The sequence below is a fragment of the Carlito syrichta genome, unplaced genomic scaffold, assembly GCF_000164805.1.
Source record: "Carlito syrichta isolate Samal-C Ts95f unplaced genomic scaffold, Tarsius_syrichta-2.0.1 Scaffold174522, whole genome shotgun sequence".
In the NCBI taxonomy this organism is placed as follows: domain Eukaryota; kingdom Metazoa; phylum Chordata; class Mammalia; order Primates; family Tarsiidae; genus Carlito; species Carlito syrichta.
In genome coordinates, this window is record NW_007118618.1 from 1,221 (window position 1) to 14,936 (window position 13,716).

The 13,716-nt window shown below is 39.9% G+C and overlaps 1 protein-coding gene across 1 annotated transcript in view; it reads left to right on the forward strand.

Moving 5' to 3' along the window:
• Positions 1–2,715: 2,715 nt before the first annotated feature.
• The window catches only part of LOC103252876 (phosphate-regulating neutral endopeptidase-like), a 50,913-nt gene continuing 39,912 nt past the window's right edge, over positions 2,716–13,716 (forward strand). The window contains exons 1-2 of the mRNA XM_021709331.1: positions 2,716–2,897; positions 3,580–3,638. Coding sequence (XP_021565006.1) covers positions 2,716–2,897; positions 3,580–3,638 — 241 coding nt within the window. The remainder of the gene's footprint in view (positions 2,898–3,579; positions 3,639–13,716) is intronic.

The following is a 13,716-nucleotide window of genomic DNA, read 5'->3' on the forward strand; positions in this document are numbered from 1 at the left end:
GGACTTTGTTGGTGTCAATGTTTATTTTTATTCCACTGTGGTCCGAGAAGGTGCATGGTAGAATTTCGGTCCTTTTAAATTTGCTTATGCTTGATTTATGGCTAATTATGTGGTCGATCTTAGAATACGTTCCATGTGGTGATGAGTAGAATGTATATTCTGTGGTCTTTGGATGGAGTATCTGTAGGTGTCAATTAAGTCCATTTGATCAGAAGTCACATTGAGGTTCCGGATCTCCTTGCTGATTTTTTGTCCTCATGATCTGTCTAGGGTTGTGAGTGGAGTATTAAAGTCCCCAGTTATGATGGTGTTAGAGTCAATATCTTTCTTCAGTTTTCCTAGAAGTTGCTTTATGAAAGTTGGTGCACCTGTGTTGGGTCCATATATGTTTAGGATAGATATTTCTTGTTGATGGATTCAGCCTTTTATCATTATGTAGTGACCTTCTGTATCTTTTTTGATTTTTAATAGCTTGAAGGGTATTTTCTCTGAAATTAAGATTGCTACTCCTCCTTTCTTTTGTATTCCGTTTGCCTGAAAGTTTTTTTCCCATCCTCTTACTTCGAGTCTGTGGGTGTCCTTTCTAGTGAGGTGAGTCTCTTGAAGGCAATAGATTGTTGCCTGATGATATTTATCCACTTTGCCATTCTATGGCTTTTCAGTGGTGCATTTAGTCCATTCACATTTAGGCTAATAATTGAAATGCAAGAGTTGATCCCTGTCATAAGGTTCTTATAGAGTTGTTCCTGTTTGTTTGTTGTCTTTCTTTGGGTTTTGGAGTTGGCTCATGTGTGTTTTTAATCTTTTGCCTGTATTCTTGTGAAGAATGTTGTTGTTTTTTTTTTCTTTTTCTTCTGTGTTCAGTACTTTCTTAAGTGTTTCTTGTAGAGGTGGTCTGGTGGCAGCGTAGGTTCTTAGGGATTGAATATCTGGAAAAGATTTCAATTCTCCCTCACTAATGAAGCTTAATTTGGCTGGGTAGGTTATTCTTGGTTGAAATTGTTTATCTTTTAGAACTTTGAAGATAGGGCTCCAGGCTCTCCTAGCCTGAAGGGTTTCTGTGGATAAATCTGCTGCTATTCGAGTTGGTCTTCCCTGGTAGGTAGTCTGGCCTTTTTCTCTTGCTGCCTTTAGGATTTTTTCTTTTATAGCTACTTTGTTTAGGTGAATTATTATGTGTCTGGGAGTTGGTCTTCTCATTTGTTGTCTTGCAGGGGTTCTCTGAATCTCTTGTGTTTGAATTTTTTCATCCTCGATGAGATGAGGGAAGTTTTCTTGAATGATTTCATGAAATGTTTGTTCCAGTGTGGCTTCTGTTTCTCTCATTGCCTCAGGAAGCCCAATTACTTTTAGGTTTGGTCTCCTGAAGTGATCATTCATCTCTTGCAGGTTTTGTTCTGTCTTTTTGAGCTTCTTTTCTATGCTTTTGACAGTTTGGGTTAGTTCTGTGTTTTGGTCTTCGAGTTCTGAGATTCTTTCTTCTGCTTGGCTAATTCTGTTTTCCATGCTTATTAGTTCGTTACTTATTTCCATCACAGTATTCTTTACTGCTGTTATTTCTGACATCAGCTCCTTCCTATTTTCCTCTTGTCTCCTCAATTTTTTAAATTCTCTCCATTAATGTCTTGATGTCTGGGTTTGTTGCATGTGACCAGTCATTCTGGGGGCTCTTCATTGTTTGTGTTCCAGAATCTGTTTTCTCAGTGTCTGATCTCCCAGGGGTCTGTGTGAGACCTGTACTCTTCTTTTGGTTTTTCTTCATTTGTGAGTTTTTCCCCCCTCCCTACTTTTTCCTTCCCTCCACGTCACTGTCTTCTTTAATTCTGTTATTCAGGGGTAGAGGGATTGGTTTTACTTCTGTTTGTTCAATCTCCTATTCTTTATGTATGCCCTCTTATTTTGTTCAATTCTGGAGTTGCACTGTAGGTTGGAGGTAGTCCTTTTTTCAGTTTTGAGATTTACTTAAGGGGGGAACTGTGATTCAAAATCTATCTGCAGGTCCTGATATTCGCTGACAGGTGTATGGATAATCTGGAATCCACTTCCCACTGCCTTGGAATCTGTCCATGCACTGGGGTTGTATGTTTACTCCCTGAAATAAAATGTGGTTAGCAGAGGGAAGAGAGTGGAGCAGACAGTTGGTTTGAAAGGGGGGTGGAGAGATAGTGGAGTAAGGGGGAAACAAACGAGTGTGTCAACAAATGGAGAGAAAGACCTCTACTGAAACAGATAAAAGCAATAGACCACAGCTACAGATGAACCAACTCCCATACAAAAAAAATAAAACATATAATGATGCTAACATACAAGCTAGTCAACCACCTTATTGGTGTGCTGTTCCTCTATACAAAAAGAAAAGAAAAGGAAGAGGAAAAAAAAAAAAGGAACAATACAGTAGGAATAGAATTAAGTCATTAAACTAACAGAACCAATCAAGCACACTCTCAGACTTTTTGTTTAAGTTCAATGTCCTTTCAGCTCTGATTTCTAGTTTTCTTTCAAGCTGGTAAATTAGTTCGCAGTTAGGGTCAGTTGCCCCTGGCCTGCTGTGAAGGACAGTTCAGATCACCCTCCATTCACCACTCTGGCCTACTTCTTTTTCAAGCTTGTTTCTCCCGTTTTGGTGTTGTTACCTTGAATCGCCAGCAGGTGGTGCTATCTCAGCTGCTCGCTCCAGAGGGGGTGGGGCCAGACAGGAACCAGCAGAGACTGGAGATGGATGCCTGCCTCAGGGCACACAACAGGAGACTCAAGGCGAGCAGGACTTCTTGGTCGTGGGAGAGGTGGCAGCAATCCCAGCAGATCTTGCCTGCAGGGGCTTCAAGGACTGAAGTCGTGGATTACCTCCAGCCTGGGTGGTATGCTGTGCTACTGGCGGCGGCGGCGGTGGCGGTGGCGTTGGCGGTGTCTGCGCTGCAGTGGCTGCCCAGTCCGCTGCGATGCCCCAGCAGTGGCAACGGCCGAGCTCCATATGAAGAGCAGGCTGCGATGTGGGGTCTGCAACCCCTGGGGAGAGAGCCAGAGACCAACTGCAGTTCTCCTTTGCAGAGGGTTTCACAGACCAGGTTGCCCTGTCACCATCTTGCCGGAAGTCCCTGGTTGTACTTTTTTCATCTTTTTTTAGATGGACCTCTGTGTTGTCACCAGTACACTAACACTTTTTACCAGACAAATCAGAGTTGATGCAGTATAGAAACACAGCTGTCTCCATCCATTCAATAGGGCCTGACAAACATCTGCTTGCTGTGTTTCCATTTGCAGGGAGAGCCCTTCAGATTCTGGAATTTCTCATTCAAGCTTTTTCTGAAGCACTGGTGCTGCCTTTTCTCGTTAAGCTAGCAACAGTGAATAACCAGGCATGCTAATATATTTCCGTTGAACCATGTTCAATTTAGGATGAGATTGTTCATTGAGCAGTGCGGTAGTCCTAAACTGAGGCAATAATTTCCCCTCATGCCCCCCATTCCTCATTGTTCCGTGGTTATCTGCTAATAAACTCAGCCATGTTGTGTTTGTCTTTGTGGCCCTCCTGCCTGGATAATGATGATTACTCTGTGGCATTTGTTTCTTTTTCTTCAGGTGGTTTACAAATCCAACTACTGTCAATGCCTTCTACAGTGCATCCACCAACCAGATCCGTGAGTACCAGTTTTTTGTCTCCTTGTTAGTCTGGTATAAAATGGAAGGAACTTTTCCATGACATTAATCATGGGTAATACATTCTTTATATCCCTCCTAAAGTGAAGATGGCATATCGGTGAAGGAACTTTACTTTCCTACCTAAATGCCCAATTTTCTTCACTCCCTTCACTTTATTAGTTTTTTAAAAAGTTGTATGTCACCATTGATTAAGAACATCAGCTATTGGGCAACCACCTCAGGTCCCCTCCCACTGTGGGAGCTTCTCTGTCTTCTCAATAGATCCTGCTTTAAAAAAATCAACCACAATAAATAAAACCACAATGAAGTTTGCCATGAAAAGGAGCAAGTTTCTGTTATCCTCTCCTTAAGGTCTTACTGATTTTGTCTATACTGTTGTGTTCATTCCTAGGGTTGTTGGGAAAAGCCGGCAGTTAACTGGACAGACTGTAGAACTTGAGATATATGAGAAAGGAGCTTGGAAATGTTCTCATTAAACACTGGGATGTAAGATCTTGAGGTTTTTTGCTGACATGTATTTTGTACATGTAATTATACATTTCATGATAAATTTTAAAAAAATTATTAAAGATCAGATTGGTATAAATTAAAATCTGATAGTACCCAGTCTTGGCAATAAGGACACTTATTCACTGATGGTGAAAATATGAATGGGTTCACCCACTTTTCAGGGCAATTTGACTATATCTAGACAAGCCAAAGATGTATATGCATATCTATGACCTTGATTTTTGCTCCTGGCATGTGTCCTAATGCTATGATTCTCAGAGTGTGGTTCTTGGACCGGCAGCAGCAACATCATGGGGGAACTTGTTAAAATGCAAATTATCAAGTCTCACCTTAGACCTATTAATTGCAAACTTTGATTATAAGCCTCAGAAATCTGTTTTAATAAAACCTCCAGATGATTCTAATATATGCTAACATTTGAGAACAGCTGTCCCGGAGAACTTTTACACAAGGAATAAGGAAAAAAAAGTGGAGTAAACTGTGTGTTCCTCTGCAGGAAAGTGAATTAAATGTGGCATATTTTCAGAAAGGAATATCATACAGCAGTGAAAAACGAGTGACCTAGAGCAACATGTATTAGCTCTAGGTATTAGCATGAATGAATTTCACAAATATTCAGTTGTATGGAAAAAACAACTTGGGAAAATATATTGCATATGATGCCATATATGAGGGGGGACCCCCCAAAAAACCCAGGATTTATTTATTAAAACATTATATATTCTTACACGTTTAAACTTCAGTCACTTTCAAAGTACTCTCCATTTGATGTAGTACACCTATCAAGATACTTTTTTCCACTGCTCAAAACAGTTTTTGAACTCGTCAATTTTGATGCCTTTTAATGCTTCTGCCATTTTTTGTTTCATCTCTAGTACATCTGCAAAATGTTTCCCTTTGAAGACTTTTTCTCATCTGGGGAAACAAAATGTCGTCACTTGGGACAAGATAGGAGGGAGAGTGGGGTTTGGGGGTCATGCTGTTTTGGTCAAAAACTGCTGAACACTCAGCGCAGCGTGGGCAAGTGTGTTGTCATAGTGGAAGAACCAGTCACTTGTTTGCTACAATTCAGAAAGTTTCTTCTGCAAATCGTGACACAACCGTCTCAAAACTTCGAGGTAAAAATTTTGGTTGGTTGTTTCATCCAGAGGAACAAATTCCGAGTGACTACGGGGGCCTGCCCTCCAAAAGATAATTCTGGGTTTTTTTGGTCCCCCTCATAAATAAAGTTGAAAATCATTCAGAACAATTCTTCACATCATTTAGCATTACATCCATTTGTAGTAGATGTGTAAAGACATTCATGAGAATGACAAGTACCAAATTCAGGTTGGTGGTTACCTGTCTTTGGGAGGGTAGGCTGCTCATGTGCAATTCCTCGCTGGTTTCTCCTCATCTCCCTTATCTCTTAGTGATTACATGCTCCAAGGCTCAGTTCTTATGCCTTTTTTGTTCTCCTCTGTTCTCCATCTTTGCTCACTCATGCAGTGATAACATTGAATCTCATGGTTTCAATCACAATTCTACACTGTTGAATGCAGAAGATGGAATGCAAAGACGCATTACCCTTGTTCATAACCACCACCATCTCCCACCTAGATTACAGGAATAACCTCCTCACTGGCCTACCTGCTTCTGCTTTCATCCCCCTTCTGTTTATTCTAAATATAATATGTCAGTCATTTTAAGTTGTTTTACAGTCATATCATGTCACTTTGTTCAAAAGCTTTTATCAGCATCCCATCTCAGAGTTTAAGCCAAATTACTTGCAATGGCCTTGAGGCCTGTATCTCTCTGCCTGTATCTCCTCCTACTCTCCCCCTCCCTCCCTCTGTTCCAGCCACACTGGCCTCCTTTGTATTCTTAGAGCATGGCTAACATACTCTGCCCTCAAAGAATTTATACGTGGGGGTTCACTTTTTCTTGGAAAACCAAGTGACCTGTCTGGTGTGGGCTCCCATTTCCTTCAAATCTTTTCTCAAAAAGCCACCTTCTCAGTGAGGCACCCTGCCTGCCCCCTGGTGGGTCAGCCAGTCTGCTTTGTGTCCTCCATACTGGCCCTGGCCCCTACAGGATTCTGGTCAGTTGGGGACAGCATAAAGGCCAGCAGGCACATCTTCTTAGAGTTGTTCTCCTGTGGCCACTATTGGGAATGGCAGTCTCTGTAGGACTGGTCTGAGAGAGTAAGGAACAGAAGGAAAACAAGCAGATGGTGGGAATTTTTTATTTCTACACTGATTTACATAACCAAGTAAGTTGTTAAATATTTTGAATGTCACTCCTTACTATATAAAGATTCATTATCATGAAACTACCACTGGCTTCTTATGGTCCTAAACTTTAAAATGAGAACTAAGTGATATATGTTACATGGTTACTTATGATATTTGAATTATTAATTATAACTAATACTTAAAATAATATTTATTTAAAGATATTATTGAATGTAATAACATTTGGAATATTCTATTGGGTAGTATAAAATTGTTTAGATTATTCCTTTAAAAATGTTTTGTTATATAATATTTGTTACATGCAAAAAGAATATATGTAACATGCTGGCACATATTAAGATATAAAGAATATATGAAAACATAATGAAATCAATATGTGCCTATGAGCCTCTCGCCCAACCAGGAACCAGAACATTCCAGTATTTTGGCAGCTGCCTGTGGCCCTCCCCATTCCATCCCTCTCTCACCACAGAAGTAACCACTTTTCTGATTTGCGAGTTTATCATTTTTTAAATAACATTTTAACCATTTATGTAGGTATATCTAAACAGTATGTTGTTTATTTTTACTTGTTTTTTTAGCATAAAATGGTATCATACTGTATACAATCTTAAAAACTGCATTTTTCAGTCAACATGCTGTTTTTAAGATTTGTCCACATAGCATTTTATTTTCACTACTGTATAATACTTCATTGCATGACTGTACTCCCAGATTATTTATCTGTTCTCCTATTGACAGATCTATGTGTCCCCCCCATCCCAGGTTTTTGCTCTTATGAACAATGATGCTCTGAATATTCTCGAGCATGTCTCAAAAAACTATCAAGAGGTATATGCCTAGAAGTGGAATTACTGGCTGGTAGGATATGCAAATACTCAGCTCTATGAGATAACATTAAATATTTTTCAAAGTGAGTGCTCCAAAATGCAGAAGTATTTATGTTCCTTGTTTTCACCAGCTTTTGTAATTGGTAGACTTAATTTTCACCAGTGTAATAGACTAACTCTTATGCAAGAAAAAACAATGAGATAGTTTCTTCGTCAGTGTTTCCACACTCACTTTCAAATGTCAGTGAAGGCTTACTGCTCCTTGAGGGACTCAAATGTGTATAATAATAGTTCCATCTCCAGGATTCACCCCTGCTCAGTCTTTTTCTTGCCTGGGAAGAGCTGATCCTATCACAAGTTTACTGATGAGGAAGCCATTTCAGGGTAACCCAGTGGTTTCTTGAAAGCTCATGGGCAGAGGGGTTTTTGAACGAACAATTTGAAAACAGTATTTTAATTAAGAGATTCAAGCTGTTTCTATTTTCCTAATGACCAGTTCATGCTCTCATTGTAAATAACCTACCCAGGCAAGATGACAAGGAATCCTGTGGGTGACTTTTTCCCTCTCTCCTTTCTGATTTTCTGGACTACAAATTAAGACAGGTGGAGTTTCTTCTTACATATTTCCCCACTGGGCTTCCTGGGACTCCCCCCACCCCCAACTGCCTTCTTTTTGCTTCACTGAAGAAGTGAAAAATTGAGGTGATTCTCTAAAATGAACATCTTTATTGATTAGGGGCTGATTCTGACAGCATGTGGCCATCTGTTTAATTGGGTTTCACATCTAAGATGTAACTATACTTAGTAACGTGATTTATGAGAATTTCATTCAGTTCCCATTATCATTTTCTGATTTATGCCACTTAAGTCTGTTTCTGCATGCAGTAGAGACTTGAATAGAGAACAGAAAAAATCTGTAGGATTTTTTTTCTTTTTTTTTCTCAGTTCTGTGCCTTTGTGTGGAACCCTGTGATTTGTGGTTATAGCTCCTTATTGTTCCATCCTTGTCAAACTGGGTAGCAACGTCTTCAGATATGAAGTATAGTGTGAACTCATAATGATTTCAATCTGCCATATGAGGAGTTATATTCAGGAACTAAGGCAGAATTTAATTATATTTGAATTAATAAGGTGGTTAAGAGGAAAGTGAGGATCTGAGATTATTGGTGACTAAGCCTGTGCCTCCCTTTTTGATGACTGCAAAACTGGTTTTCCTGCCTTTCAAATAGACAAGGTGAGAACAATGATGGAAGATCTAGTTTTTATGGCCTTGGTTGAGAGTTTTATCCTTCCTCACCCTATTGTCATATCTGCCACACGTTGAGGTTACCTAGCCCATAACATTTGGGGGGGGGGTTAGCAAGATTAATTCGTAAAGTGCCAACACATTGCCAAGGTCAGGGCTTGTATATCTAAACCTGGCACACTAGAAATCCTTGGGACAGCCATTGTGTCACAGAACAAACAGCAGAATAGAAAGATTGGGGGGGGGTCTGTTGAGCTTTTGTTCTCAGGATATTTTATATATTAAAATAATATTTTTGAATATACTAAAAGTACACGCAACTTGGGAAAGTGTTGGGCAGTTTGTTGATATCGCCTATTACCCAGAAATTCCACTCCTGATAAAAACAAGTGTATCCTTACGCCCATCAAAAGACGTGTACAAGAATGTTTGTAGCAGCTTTATTCATAACAGCAAAAACCTGAAAAGAACCCAATGTCCATCAATAGAAGAAGAGGTAAATACATTGTGATATATTCTTATAATTAAATACTACATAACAATGAAAAAAACAAACTGCTCCACACTGCAATATGTACGAATGCCACTAACTTAATGTTGAGTGAAAGACCTAGGCATAAGAGTAAATATTAGTTTTTCTCATGCATATAAAGTTCAAGAACAGGTAAATAAATCTATGTGATAGAAGTCAAAATAATGTCTACTTTTGTCAGGGATATTGACTGGGACAGCGATGGGACACATTCTTTTCCTTGACCTGGGAGGCAGTTGAACATATGATACTCATTGTGTTCTACCACTGAGAGTTGTGCCTTCGCTTTTTTTTTTTTTTTTGAGTTGGAGCCTCACTCTGTCACTCAGGCTGAAGTGCAGTGGCATGCTCCCAGCCACTGCAGCCTTTACCTGCTGGGCTCAGGTGATCCTTCCACCTCAGCCTTTCGAGTAGCTGGAACTACAGGTGTGCACTACCACGCCTGGCTAATTTTTTTTTTTTTTTTAATTTATTGTAGAGACGAGGTCTCACCATGTTGCCCAGGCTGATCTCAAACCCGTAGGCTCAGGTAGTCCTCTCGCCTCTGCCTCCCAAAGTACTGTGTGTCTTCACTTTATGTTAAGTTATACCTCAACATAAATAGTAATGCCCCCTCCTTTCTCCCATAGACATATTTAGAACAGCATGTGGTATGCATAGACATTTGGGCTAATAACAGGTTGCTTCAGGTTAAGTCTTCAGAGGTATAGACCAGAAATTGGCAAACTTTTTCTGTAAATTGCCAGGTAGTAAATCTTTTCTGCTTCCTAAGCCATACTATCTCCTTTGTAACTTCTTAACTCTGCCATGGAAGCCATAGACAATTCATAAACCAGTGAGCATGACTGTGCTCTAGTAAAACTTTACTAAACAGGTGGCAGACTGGATTGGCCCATAGGCTGCCATTTGCCAACACCTGGAGTAAGTGCAGTGAGAGTATGGGCCTCAGTGAATCATTGAGGAGTGTTCTGACCCAGCTTCTATGGTTCTTTGGATCTAATCAGGTAGTGGTAGCAGTGGGAAGAGTTAGCACCTGATATCCGGTTTTCATTTCTACTAATATGGACTGGTATTTAAAATTTGTTTTATGTATTTGTGTATTTGAAAGATGCTTCATTTAAGTATTTCATTTTTATCTTCATACATCTCAAATTATATTGAAGAATTATTTTAAACAGTTAAAATCTTGGCTTGAAATCAAGCATGGCCTAAATGCTAAAACCAATGATTTTATTATCTTTGCTGTTATACACAAGGGATTTGGTTGCCTCAGTTTAATCACCAATATTCTGCTAAAGAAGATAAGCCTTTGTCCAGAGGCTGGGCTTATGCTGGAATCAAATTATAGAATTAATCTGAAAATCAAACATAGATTTGTTTTACTGTTAAGGAAATAACTGTGCTTCAAACTAGGAGAATTTCTCCTACTTCATTTGCTCTGCCTGAATCCCTAGATTGGAAACCAAGTTAGCAAATACTCACCTGTGGCTTCCACTGGAATTTAATGAAATTAAATCCTTGAATTCACTTAATGCTTCATTTGGGGACATGGGAAAATAAGGCTAACATCTAGAATTTGGGAATGGTTCTCCATTGTTTTAGAAAATTTAGGAAATTTTAGTACTCAATCCAAATTTCTCATGATCCAGAAGAGATCCTGATACTCAGAGCAGTTCCTAGTAATTTTTTCTACTTATTCGCCTAACATTTAAAGAGGCCCCTTGGCCGGGTGTGGTGATGCATACCTGTAATCCCAGCACTTTGGGAGGGGGAGGCGAGAGGACTGCCTGAGCCCAGGGGTTTGAGACCAACCTGGACAACTTGCAAGACCTTGTCTCTATAAATCAAAAAAATAGCCAGGCATAGTGGCACACACTTATAGTTCTAGCTACTTGGAAGACTGAGGCAGGAGGATCACTCGAGTCCAGTAGTTCGAGGCTGCAGTAGCCGTGACTGTGACACTGCACTTCAGCCTGGGCAACCAAGTGAAACTCCAACTTGTGGGGGGGAGGAAAGAGAGACCCCAATGAGTCTCACTTTCTGGTATTCACCCTGTATAGTCCCTTCCCATACTGAATAAGGCTTATCTCTGTGATCATCATGATAATATAGAAATAATGGAATAGGACTTTTGAAGCCAGGTCATAAAAGATGTTGTGGCTTTCACCTTTCTTTCTTGGATTACTCACTTTGGAGAAAGCCAACCACTATATTGTGAGGGCACTCAAGCAGCTTGTAGAGAGGCCCACATATGAAGGAACTGAGGCCTCTTACTCACTAGAAGCTATGTAGTGCAGCTTTTTGGAAGTGGATCATCCAGTCCAGCCAAGCCTTCAGATGACTGTGGTTTAGGCTGACATCTTGGCTGCAGCCTCATGAGTGATCCTTAGACCACTCAAATAAGCTGTTTTCAAATTTCCAACCCAAAAGAACTGTGGTATAGTAAATGTTTATTGTTTTAAGCAACATGTTATGGGATGTTTGGGGAAGTTTGTTACATAGCAAGAAATACAGGCATTAGAGCATGTCAGTTACTGACTTTTGCCAACCCCTAGAGTACAGTGCAGTGAGAATATGGGCACTGGCAAGCCGTTGAGGAGTCTTCTGACCCAGCTTCCATGGTTCTTTGGATCTAATCAGTAGTAGCAGTGGAGAAAGTGAGCAGCTCATTGGTGCTAGGGTACATAACATTAGAGTAGGTGTAGTGGTTAAGGGTATCGGCTCTGAGGTATGGAAGTTTGATTTTGAATCCTGGCTTGGCCATAATAACTTGCAACCTTGGGCACATTACTTAATACTTTTAAACCTCAGTTTATTTATCTGTGAAATGGAGATAATAGTAGTAACCATCCTATAACGTGTTTGTGATGATTAAATGAGATAATGGATATAAAATGCTTGGACTAGAGTCTGGTTCATAGTAGGTACTTAATAAAAGTCTTAGCTATTAGCTATTAGTAGTCTTTGCTATTGAGAAGTTGGGGGAGAGAGACTTGTTACCAGGTCATTCAGAGGACATCCTGATGCATGTGCAACAGCACGATGTGCAATGCATTGGGAGCTACAGTGGAGAAGTAATTAAATCTGGGGGCATCAAGATTGGATTTCCAGAGAAAGTGATGTTTGAAGTGAACTCATTTTACAGAATAGGAAAGAGAGACTCAGAGAGGTGAAGTAACTTGCTAAAGACTGCACAACTGGTAAATTGTAGAGCTGGGAATATAACCCAGGTTATCTGACAGCAGCTCTTAACCATCACTCTACAAGGTTCAAAACTGGGTAAGAAATGTGGGAATTACATGAGATGAAACACATGAACACAGTCTGAAACGCATTTAGAATAATGATTATTATATCATCTATTCAATCGTGTTGCTCTTTCACTAGTAGGGGGCTTGTTTCTGTCTAATATGGGAACAAGATATTCTAGAATGTGAGTACAGTTAGGAGGGTAAGAGTCAGAAGGTAGGATGGTCCCCTGGTCCTGCTGATTTCATGTCCAAAAGGGCTGTGGTATTGAGCAGTTCATTATTCCCTCCTTTAAGAGTGCTACTCTCTGCAAGCCCTTTGGCTAAGCCCATGATCTCTTTGGATCTTTAGGTTGGGGGCGGGGGGACTAGCAGGGGGATTATTTGAGAAATCCCATAACTGCCTTTAAAAGAATATTTAGATGTACTCCCTGAAAAGGTTTTACTTTCCAAAATGTACAATTAGATTTTAAGTTTTGTTAACTGAGCTGAAGTTGTCATGAACAAACTTCGAATAGTTTGCCAAATTGACAGATGATGCACTTAGCAAGGTTATAGAACACCTGCTACAACGATTTGTAGACATTCTTGTCCTAGTCTAGTTGAGTAACCTGGAGGTCCAGCTACTACCTTCCCAATTTCTAAGGCCTGACCAAGGAAGCAGCAAAGAATAGTGTTCTGGGTAGTGCCATGGGAGAATAAAGGTGCCCCCGTATGGAAAGCTCTGCAGTCTCATAGGATTTCCATTACTGTGGTGAGTCCCAGACCAGTGGCTATAGGGACACAATTTGCCACCTATAGGGCATTTTCCAGACATAGTGAACTGGGAAGGCTTCTTGGGCTGGAAACAGAAAGAATGAAATGATTATCAGAGTCATTCTGATGAAAGAGACAGGGTGTGATTGGGGCACTTACTGGGAACTACCTGCATGTGAACCACAGGAACCTGAGAAACAGCCATGGGAATGGGAGACAGGAAGTTAGGAATCAGTCTTATGAATTTATCTTGATGGCCACCACCTCAGCTGTCTGCCCTTTAAATAATTGTCTTTATTATATAAAAGTAGTTTATATTTATTCTAGAAAATCTAGAAATTTTTTAGATTAGCTTAAAAAATTTAAAATGTAATATCATTTGAAGATAGTCATGGTTAATAATTTGGCTGAATAACACTCAGCATATACTTACCTACAAACATTTTAAACTTAAATATGTGTTCATCCAACAGTACTTTTTTCACCACCGAACATTGTAACATGAATATTTGTTCCATTTGTTGTATATTCTTCTAAGTCATCATGTGTAGTATAACACCAAAAAAGCAACTTAATTTCTTCCCAGTGGACATGTAGGCTGTTTCATTATTGCTTAAAAACAACTCTGTGTTGAGAAGTGTTAAGTTAAAATGTGTGTGTGTGTGTGTGTGTGTGTGTGTGTGTGTGTGTGTGTGTGTGT